This window comes from Amphiura filiformis, chromosome 3, assembly GCF_039555335.1.
Source record: "Amphiura filiformis chromosome 3, Afil_fr2py, whole genome shotgun sequence".
Taxonomy (NCBI): Eukaryota; Metazoa; Echinodermata; class Ophiuroidea; order Amphilepidida; family Amphiuridae; genus Amphiura; species Amphiura filiformis.
In genome coordinates, this window is record NC_092630.1 from 30,134,242 (window position 1) to 30,145,954 (window position 11,713).

Here is an 11,713-nt window from a genome sequence, read left to right on the forward strand (position 1 = left end):
TTTGTTTCTTTTGTTGCGCCACTGATGTTTGAAATGGATACTTTATTGACCTTTTTACCTTGCTACCGGAAATATATTCTGCCCAAAATTACCTTCTCATCTTTCAAATTCAGAAAACAATGGGGCTGTATTTTTCTGTCATTACAACTGTACACATTTTTTATGATTTGCACAGTTCAGAAAGTGAAACCGCTTTAAATTTTGTGTCTTAACTTTTTGTCCTACTGTACCGTAAATTTTTGTTTGTTTTGTTTTTCTTTGCATCAGAATAAAGTTGCCAATTTGTGACAGGATCAAGCAAAATAAATTCTTTGTCAAACAAAATCAAAATCTACTTATTAGGTACCGGGGTACATTATATGTTTTATTTTGATGAAAACTCCAATACAATTTGACTTTTGGTTCCAGAGATATGGTCATTTTAGAGTTGCTCAGAACAATAAAACACAAAGGAAGTTGAAGAATATTATTGGCTGTACATCTAAAATCAATATTCGCGACAAACAACTCATCACATCACATTTGTTCCTTACTTCATCCAGACACTGGAAGGCAGGACTTGCAGACACTTCCACCTGGCCTTCCTCCTGCAGGATAACCTTTGGTGCCAAGGGTGCAATAGCTGGCTCCATTGGCTCTGGTTCTCCATAACTACTCTCATCAGATGAACTCATCTTCGATGCACTGTTTATCTATGTAATGGAAAAATGTAAAGTAACAACATATAGTGTGGCATAGTTTGCTTCATGATTTTGACATTGTGTGATATATATTATATAGTGAATTATAATGCTAGTGCCTGGATGGATTAGGCTAAAGAAAGTTGATGTTATGTTTATCGTACCGTAACTTAAAACCACAACGAGGCAACTATTTCATTATTCATTATTTCCCAGCATTTCATTATTTATAAAATATCTGTCATTTCATCAACACTTGGTGCACTATATACCCTCCAATATTCTTTTTAAAAACACAACCATAAGGCCTAAAACAAAACTGTTTGATTGGCATAACCTGACCGACCCTAAAAGTAACCAAGGAACATTGGACAGTAGCTTGAATGAAAAGACATAAAGTTTCTGCCAAAGATTTAAGAACGGCACTTGTTGACATTTTGATAGTGTGCAGAGCATGAAGTACACGGAAGTGGGGTTCTGATTGGCTGAATCAATCGTCTGACAATCATAGCAACAGACCGATAATCTGATTGGCCGATTCCGTCAAAACATTGGTCGGCGCAGATCGGCACCCTTAAAAAGGACACGCATAGCTCCGCGTATGTCGCTCATTAATAGGGCGCTCACATTAATCTGAGCAAGGGAGTGCTGTTCTTCTCTGAAACCAAGTGTAACCTACAGTGCTTAAAAAGAGTTCTAATTTGTCGAAAAGGGGTATAATCCTTCTTGTCTTCCATGAGCAACCGAGTCACATCGGGTATAATCTTCCTTCCAGGAGCAACCACTGTGCATGATTGACGGGCTATTCCATTGCTCGTAATAGGGTAGTGTATTTTAGCGGGACAATGCTGGATCATAGTGGTGCACGCGCGAGTGCACGATGTGCAAGGTAGACTTTCGCCACTTCGGGCGCCACTTGGCATATCATGTGGTTGTTGGTGTAGGGGTGTGGGGGTGTGGGGGTGTGACGTGTGTGTTGGGGGGAGGGGGCGTGTTGTCCGAGATGTTAGGAATGATTTAATAATAGTTATTAATATTGGAAGAACGTTTTAAACTTTAATTTAAGGCATCATATACGATTATATACTATTTTAGATTTTCAATTAATAACAAAATAATAAAATAGCATTTAAAAATTATAGGCCTATTATAAATAGCCCGATTAATAGGCCTATTTATTAAAAAAAAAATGGCACACTTTCCGATAAAAATTTGGGAAACAAATTAATTTTTTTTTAAATTAATAAAAACAATGTACCCCGAATCTGTCGCACATCCCCGTAGTAGGCCTACCCTCCTTTCCACCCCGTTGCCCTAAACTAGACGTGTAATATAACCGCCACGCCACGAGTATTTTTTTTTTACCTGTAGGCAAGCTCACCCCCCTTACAGTCGCAATAGTTCTAGCCCAGATAGCTTTTAACTCACGCCTACTAATAACGTACTTTCATCAAGTGATGGCGCTATAAGGTTTACCACAGAAGCTGTTTGGTTTACCGTGGAAGAAGATTATACCCTATATGAATTTGTCAGAGTTCCGGTATGCAATGGAGATTGTCAAAGATGCATGATTGTAAGGTCTCTGACTCTTCATTCCTTCTAGAAGTTCTACAGCATGAAAATTCATGTTAATTTATCAAAATTAACAACAATAAAGAAAAAAAAAATTGTCACGGACATGGACTACCCTGCTGAGTGATTCAGTGTCAGTGATTGGTCACTCACACAGCACTCATCAAGGTCTTAGCCAGCAATATGTCTACACGTCTTCAAGATGGGTAATTAAAAAAGTGGACGAATAGAAAAATTCTCAAACCGTCTAAAAGACGGGCAGTTTCCAGATTTGATACATTTAATGATTACATCATTGCATTGTCATTGAACATGTTTAATGAAGCATGAAATTTGCAAAATTTACATTTTCAGATTTTGCTTACTTTCACTCTAGGCCTACATGTGTAGTGTAACTGTAATGTAAGTATAATACTAGAGGGGAGCGTGGCCTAGCGGTTAAGGTGTTGGACTGTGAATCCAAGGGTCAAGGGTTGGAAACCGAGGTCTGTCTGAGCTCGGCTGGCTCTTTGTGTCCTTGACCTTGAGCAAGGCACTTCACTCTATAGTGCTTCAGAGGGCACTTTAAATTAAGCCATCAGTCCGGGCCGTGTACATGTTTTTCTGACATTAATGCAGTGTGCACATTAAAGAACGTCACTCAGTCCAGACTCAAAAGAGCAGGGGATCATCCCGGTACTGTTGACTGCACTTCAAAAATACACTCATCTACTCTAGGTTCCAGAGTAAAAAAATAAGTACAGCCAGTGTCTGTACGCAGTGTGATAATACTCATACATATGATTATGAGGGAGGCACTAAGAAGAAGTAACTGTAGTAAAGTTAATTCTTTATTACTTCCGTGGTCCGAGCTGTGCGCCAAGTGTAGACGAGCGTACACACAGAAGAAATAACAATCACGCTGATTTAGGGGTTCATTCATATATTTTCATGACTAAACGATTGTTTATGCCCGAGGGCATAAACAACGTTTAGTCATGAAAATATATGAATGAACCCCGTTCATACATACATAACATTCTGTGTGCTGTTATTTTCCTCCACAACTAAAAAATACTAATTTCTTATCCTTTTAAAAGTTTTTCCATTCTAATTGTAAGAAAACGTTTACTTGCTCAGTCCACCGTGTTTGGACGCGCGCGAACATCGCGTACATCATTCTCGCTTTGCGTAAATAGCTCATGAGCATACGCCAGCGTATATCCTATACTCGCATGGCGTTCATCGGTTCTGACGCGGCTTGTTTACGACCAGAAAGCAGGGCATAAACGTTGTTTATGCCCGCCTATCGACCAATCACATAATATGACATATGCTGTTATATATAACGCGTATGTATGAATGGCTGATCAACAGACTTGACAACAAGCTGGTTGAACCATTGGTCGTTGGCGCGGTGCGTAGGTAACTGGACATTTCATCCCTCGCATTTTCATCCCTGGACATTTCATCCCTGGACATTTCATCCTCCCGGGATCCCCTCATGTTAAAAGCGCTATTGTAGCGTTATTTGAGCGTGATGACAGTAAAAAGATTGCATATGAATATAATAATTGTTTAGGATCTTTAGAAGGAAATAATATAAGGAAATTAATCTTTATTTAAAATTAGTCTTATTTATCCAATGTATGCACCGTGTTCTGTATGAGCTAGCACTAGCTGATCACACGTATAAAAATCGATCGATGTTGAATGGCAATAGTCAGCAGTGCAATGAATTTACCTATTGAACAGTGCGTGTAGCCCCCCTACACGGATGATTCTAATTCAGTATTAGTACGCCTAGTAAAATATTATTATTAAAAGTATTATTATTTTGTTATTTTACCGGGTAGGCCTATCGTCATCATTATATTATTATTGATATTTTTATTATTATTATTTATATTATTATACTTTGTTTTTTGTTGTTGTTGATATTAGCCTGGACTACTTAACTTAGCTAAAGTGTATTTCTTCTCTTTCTTCCTGTTATTTATGTATTTATTGTGTATTTTTTATGTATCTATAGGCTGTTTATTTATTTATAATTATTATAATTTATGTATTTATTATTTATTTTGTTTGTTTATTTATTTATTATTATTTACTTAGTTGTTCATCTAACAAAATTAGTAGGCCTACATTTTTATGGGAACCATGTATCTGTTAATGTTATGTCATGTGGATAGTATGTTATATTATTAATAAGATAGTGATAAAAGATAATAGCATCAAATATGTCTGCATATAGGCCCAAGGGAAGGTTCATGGCAATATTTTTGTATTGTCCACTTGATGAGGTGATTAGATTTAGTCCAATGTTATGTTATACAATAGGAACAATAGCCGTCAGCCGAATGGTTACAGGAAGTTGAACTCTTTCATTCAGTGGAATCTATATAACTATATTGCCAGTTTTAGTCGCCCAGTTGGGCGACTTTTGACTTCCGTCCTGCGACAAACAAAGTGCTCCCGCGATTTAGCGACATTTTGGCTACTTTGAAAATCTCACCCGCGAAATCCAATAAATATGGGCGATTTTTGAAAAGCCGACTTCATAATTGTTAAATTGGATATTCTGTCATAGTCAATGGTCATTCAAAACAAAACCTCCAAACAACTAATTCAAATAAAAAGAACACATTCTGTGGTCAGTGTGCATCCAAGTATGACAATGGGAAACAAATTGAAGTCGATACACGCGCAGGGAGATAACTGATATAAGGGCTTAATCCCCGCGAGTATCCTTAGAATATTCCCATATCAATTCTCACAAGTGGCTTAAGACGACAAAAGTGTCAAGCGGGGGGCCAAGTTACTCTTTTCATGTAGGTTCACTTGGGTTTATTAAAAATAACATAACAACATGTCGTTCCATGGCTCTGGGGAGTGGGGCAGTGGCTGAAAATAGGTTAGTCTACATTACCAGTCGTTATCTATTTTTTTTTTTTTTTGTTGTTGTTGTTGAAAATCAACTAATTTTACAAAAATGCATGATGTAGGCCTACGAAAGAGATTGTTTTGGGGTTAATTAAAAATATCACTAACTACATGACATTATACATTGAAAAGCCGACTTCAAAATTGTTAAATTGGATATTCTGTCATAGTCAATGGTCCTTCAAAACAAAACCTCCAAACAACTAATTCAAATAAAAAGAACACATTCTGTGGCCAGTGTGCATCCAAGAATGACAATGGGAAACAAATTAAAGTCGATACACGCACAGGGAGATAACTGATATAAGGGCTTAATCCCCATGATTATCCTTAGAATATTCCCATATCAATTCTCACAAGTGGCTTAAGACGACAAAAGTGCCAAGCGGGGGAATCTACTATTTCCATGTTCTATGGCTCTGGGGAGTGGGGCAGCGGGTGGGGCAGTGGCTGAAAATAGGTTAGTCTACATTACCAGTCGTTATAAATTTAAATTTTTAATTTTAAGATGGTCATGATGGTCTGAGACTAGGTATTTTCGTCTCAGATTATGCATGGTAGGGTCTTTTGGGGACAAATGCTCAAAGTCTATAGTTTTTACACGGGAACCCTTCTTGTTCGTTCATCTTTTGTTCTAGTCTTTAAATTTGATTTACCAAAACCTGGACCACCTCCTCCTCACATAATAGGTTTATATACTCTGAATTTTACAGATGAGCTCAGTGCTAGCTGCATGATCTGAGTTGCGCTTTTCTCACCGCGCGTTTACGAGTATTATGCTGATACTGTGTATAGAACCTCCGGGCATGGAATTACAGCTCGGTGATAGGGTCTTTTGGTGAAGTTTTTTAGTCCTTCCCGGTAGTTCTTCATTCTTAAGTTTCTCTCTTGCTTTCTTCTCTCTTTCAATATGACTAGTGTGCAGAAAGCTGAATGTCAAGAGGCGGGTCAAGAGCTGGAGACAAGGTCATAATGTATAATAAGCCTACGATTGTATTTCAGTAGGGCCTACTTTTTCAACCCTGATCATGCTGATATTTTGGCATATTATTTGTAATGTTTAAACATGTCTAAGCTTACATTGGAATCACTCAAATTCATTATGTTTGTAAAACATTGGAGCTACCCTAAGTAAAGGTAATGGAACAATTTTGTATTAATAATATGTTTAGTGAAAGGGACTTTTCAGATACTCAGGTTTTTTCCCTGTTCACGCGTGCACGTAGGTCTTCCTTATATCAAACACCCAGATTTGGAAGTAAATACAAATATACGTTGTTAAATAAACAAACAAATAAATAAATAAATAAATAAATAAATAAATAAATAAATAAATAAATAAATAAATAAATAAATAAATAAATAAATAAATAAATAAATAAATAAATAAATAAATAAATAAATAAATAAATAAATAAATAAATAAGGTCATTTTCACGGTAAAGGGTGTAACTTTGGATTTTTAACATTTTGATCCGTAGTGTTCTAATAAAGCCACAGAATTCCATGATTTTTGGCCACATAAGTCATCTAGTTAGCAGCTACCTTGGGTAGCATAATCATCTTCGGGAGTTACTGCGTTCAGTTTTAGCAGGCTTAAATGTACCTAATATTGCCATTTTGAAAAACTATAAAAAACAGTAACATTTTGTAAAACCCTGTGTTTTCTTCAGTTAGTTCATGGATAATTTTCTTATCCTGAAAGTACGGTCATATGTTCAGTAAACACTGCCACATTAGATTTAATTGTGAACAGCCCTGTATTTTTGAGAACCGGACTTTGAGATTTGTCGTTTCGGAGGCTTCATTTTCCGTTAACAATTGTTAACAAACTTTGTGGGTATAGCTTTGGTTCATAATTCTTGGTTATTTCTTCACTTTTTCTTGATTCATAACAGTTGATATCTTAACTTGAAATGGGTAACAAAAATTAGTCGATTTGCAAGCTTTTAAATTTTTTATAAAATCTTGACTTCAAGGAGCCATTTTTCCGTTAACTTTTTTGAAGCCTCCGAAACAAACTGTTCAGCAAGCTTGGGCAAATATAAATAAAAGAGCTCATCCAATCTATTTATCAAAATGTAGCAAAGTAGATCCTCAAGTCACTTGTTATTAAATCGTGGAGATATATATCACCGTTTGAAAATGGGACCCAATACAAACTTTCCGTTAACAATTGAAGCCTCCGAAACAAATGAAGCCTCCGAAACAACAATAAGATTAATTATCATCTATGCATATCTAAATTGGTGTTTCATACTGATATCTGCATTGTAATTGTTACTTGATATGTGCAGAATGTCATAAATTAAAAAAATTGTTGATGTTATGGTTAATGTTTGAAAAATATACTGATACCCAAAAAGCCTGTTTCGGAGGCTTCACATGCAAAAAACACCATACTTAACAAATGGGTGAAAAAGTTAAATCTACAATATCTGCCGCATAGAATCATTGATTCAATACACACAAGAAAATAACAGCTTAGATGATCCCAACAGTGTTGTTTTCAAAAAATACTTCTGCAGTGTTTAGCCATTGTTAACATGAAGCCTCGAAACAAAAAACATGACTTGCTGTGATAATTTAATTTTTGTCACAACTGAAATTCAATACTTAGAAGCAAAGCATGAAAATTGGTAATTGTGATATTTTTAACCTATTTTTTCATGTCAACTTGCAGTAGTTAGCCAAATATTTTACTTTTATGATCACCTGTGTTGTTAACTGAAGCCTCCGAAACACAAATCGCTTGAATTGCCAATTCTAAAAAATAACTCCAATTTCTGTGAAACTTGGCTGGGAGGTTCCTTTTATCAAGTAGTATTTGTACATGAAGTTAGACATTCAAATTATTTTAGGAACCCAATTAAAACTTAAAAAATATGTTTAAGGTTGGGAAATTTCCATTGTAAATGACACTTTATGTTAAAAATTTTCAAAACTGCAATTACAAACATAGCAAAACATGGTATAAAATGTAACTTATATCTGTTGACTTACTTTGGAATGGGATTTCACATGTATTCCAGCTTTCATGTCATAATTTTCTGAGCTTATGTAAAATACATTTTTCTTGGATTTTAACCAAAATGTTATGGAAATGTCAAATTTTTATTAGAAATCAAAAGGTTTAAGCCTTGAAACATTATTTTACTGGAATTTAAGTTGCTCCTATGCATGATTTCAGTAAACAGAAACATATTTAAGTGGTTTGAAATTTTGACCCTAAAAATCAAAAGTTACACCCTTTACTGTGAAAATGACCATAAACAAACAAACAAACAAACAAACAAACAAAATAAGTAAGTAACCACACGATCTTCAGGTGAAGATATTTTTGAGCAAGTTTGTATGGGGTGAAACTGAGTTTGTCTTACTTTTAGAAAATTAATCTAGAAAATTTAATTTAGAGAAATCAAATTTAAATATTTGCGGTCATGCGATTTTTTATAACCCGGTCTTTAGGGGCCATGGATTGTAATCCATACAGATGCAGAGTGTAAACTCTGTCGGGAATCACGTAGTTCAAACTTTAAAGTTTCCGGGGAGGGGGGCACTCTAATAATAGTAAAATGACATGCATGTGCGGAAAAACCCCAAAATCAGTTCTTTCTGCAGTTTTTTGAGCCATATTCTAAAACTTGGTTGCCGATCTTATAACAGTATATAGAGTGTCCCCACAAAATGGTCTTGGGAGCAAAAAATGGCTTTTTGGGTGAAAACAAGAAAAAATTGGATCTTTGGAGGTGGTGAAGGGGATCTTTGGAGGAAAGCAAGAAAAATAAATGGGCAAAAACAGGAGAAAAAGAAAAAATATTATAATGCAGATATTTATTATCAGTTGAACTGATGGAATTCCAGTATGTTGCGTATAGTGCTCCTTAGTCTTTACCGTTTAGTATTAATTTAATTCTCCTACAAGTATAAGTTCTAACTATCCTTGTACTTTACTACTTTTAGAACCTTTTAATCGCACCTTATCAGTGGTTATATTACAGATTCCCGAATGATTAATATAGTTATGTAGATTCCATTGATTTTATAATACACCAGTCAATGATTGAAAGAATTCAACTTCCTGTAGCCATTCGGCTATTGTTCCTATTGTATAACATGACATTGCGCTAATCACCCCATCAAGTGGACAATACAAAAATATTGCCATGATCCTTCCATATGCAAACATATTTATCAATATACAATAAACAGATAAATAGTATTAAAAATGTACTAATTTTGTTAGATGAACAACTTTAAGTAAATAATAATAAAATAACTAACTAACTAACTAACTAACTAACTAACTAACTAACTAACTAACTAACTAACTAACTAACTAAATAAATAAATAAATAAATTAATTAATAAACAAACAAACAATACATAATAAATACATAAATAACAGGAAAAAAGAGAATACACTTAGATTTAGATTTTAGATTTAGATTTATTATTATCTTTTCACTCATTACATGATACAAGAATAATACATAAGAATAATACATTATAAAAGATATCAGGAATAATACATATAATAAACTATGGAAATGCATAATACAACGATGAGTGAAGGAATTACAGTAAAGGCCCTAAGGCCTGTAGCTCTGTAACCCCTTGATACAGGTATATGGCATATATTTGACATGGCAGCAGGTTGGTAGACAACAAAAATGCCGAGTCCAACCAACCAGCTGTCATGTCCATCATGTCCATCAATGACATAACAATAATAACTGAGCTATCAACAAAAAAACCCACAGTAAATAATAATAATAATGATGATAATTATAATATGCCTAATAATATTAACAATAATAGTAATATAATGATAACAATACTCACAGTAATAACAAAAGATATGCGCGTATGCACTGTTCAATTTAGATAAATTCATTGAATGTATAAACTATTATTAACTATTACTAGTCTATTATAGGCCCTGCTGCCATTCAACATTGATCGATTATTTTACGTGTGATCAGCTGGTGATAGCTCATACAGAACACGGTGCATACATTGGATAAATAAGATTATTAATTTCCTTATATTAGTTCCTTCTAAGTTCAAGATTCTAAACAATTATTATATTCATATGCATTCTTGAGGGTGGTGCAATAATTATGTGTACCCCGGAAGTGAATTCTCAAAATGGTCTGCCAAAATTGCTTGCCCCCCTTTGGCGTGCCAAAAACCTTTGCCCCCCTTTCGACGTGCCAAAAACCTTTGCCCCCCTTTTGACGTGCCAAAAAATCTTTGCCTCCCCCCCCCCTTACACATGCAAGATTTTTGGGGAACCCGAATTTAAAACCTTAAATTGTCTTCACATATAATGCTGGCTTAGCGAAAGCAGGAAATTGGCATATTTGAACATGTTCAGAACGTTTTCCCTACGCCTTTTAGGGCGTAATATAGAAACGGTGCCCAAAATATCTGTGCCAAAAATTGCTTGCCCCTTTTGACCTGCCAAAATTGCTTGACCCCCTTTTGACCTGCCAAAAATGCTTGCCCCCCCCCTTTTGGCCTGCCAAAAATCTTTGCCCCCCTATAATTCACCCCGGGGTACACATAATTATTGCACCACCCCTGAGTCACTGTCATGACTGTCATGCTCAAAGAAGCGTTTTAACACGAGGGGTAGTCCGAATAATCAGACCCAGAACAAAATATTAATTTCTGACATGATCGTGTACTGGGTCTGAACTGTTTCCATATGAAATCTTGATGGCAAATTGGACAATAGAAGCACATGGTTCTACGTGACAGCTTTTTAATCCCTATTCAGGTTACGTGAATCACGCTATTGTGGACCATCCTTCTGATACTTGAGTGTTTGGACAAGCGGAACGGTTTTTGTCTATTTCTCTGTTTGTAAACAACCCAGGAGGTCAAAATCATCCTCCTCGCCGAATACGAAAGTCAGCGTAATAGTACGGCACTACACGAGGGGATGAAATGTCCAGGGGATGAAGTGTCCAGGGGATGAAGTGTCCAGTATTCGGTGCGTAGTAGTCGACCGTGTCACTTCTATGTGATCGCAATTCACCAGCGCGTACCCGGACACGGAAGTAATAAAAAATTAACTTTAGTGTATGGTAAAAATGAAGTTTTTTAAAATGAAAATTTAAGCTTATTCATAAAAATGTTGTTTTATTATTGCAGTTAATTATACCTGGTTCTGGATGTGCATTTACTTAGTTTAGTACTTACTTGATTATCTAATGGGGAAGTTAGTTTACATAAAACCTAGCTAATGCCTTTTACATCATCGTTTGATGGTGCTTTACCCTCAAACACTTCCATGCATGATCATCTGGTGCTGAATTTGACGACTTCCGCAAACAGTTTCTAAGGAGATAGGACGTCAATGACAAATAGATTCTAATTGGTTCAAAGTACGATTTGTGGAAAATATAAGCCAATCGCATACAATGTAAGAAACCCTGATTCACAACAACTATCCTCTTCCGAAGAGAGTAATTACACATAATCATTTAAGTACAATATTTATATTTCAACAGTTAAAACAGACAAATAAA

The 11,713-nt window shown here is 35.4% G+C and overlaps 1 protein-coding gene across 1 annotated transcript in view; it reads right to left on the reverse strand.

The window, feature by feature from the left end:
• The window catches only part of LOC140148335 (coiled-coil domain-containing protein 146-like), a 32,777-nt gene extending 21,252 nt beyond the window's left edge, over window positions 1-11,525 (reverse strand). Inside the window, exons 1-2 of the mRNA XM_072170252.1 lie at window positions 11,385-11,525; window positions 534-692 (exon numbers count right to left, since the gene is read on the reverse strand). Coding sequence (XP_072026353.1) covers window positions 534-674 — 141 coding nt within the window. The 5' untranslated portion in view covers window positions 675-692; window positions 11,385-11,525. The remainder of the gene's footprint in view (window positions 1-533; window positions 693-11,384) is intronic.
• Between the last annotated feature and the right edge of the window lie 188 nt (window positions 11,526-11,713).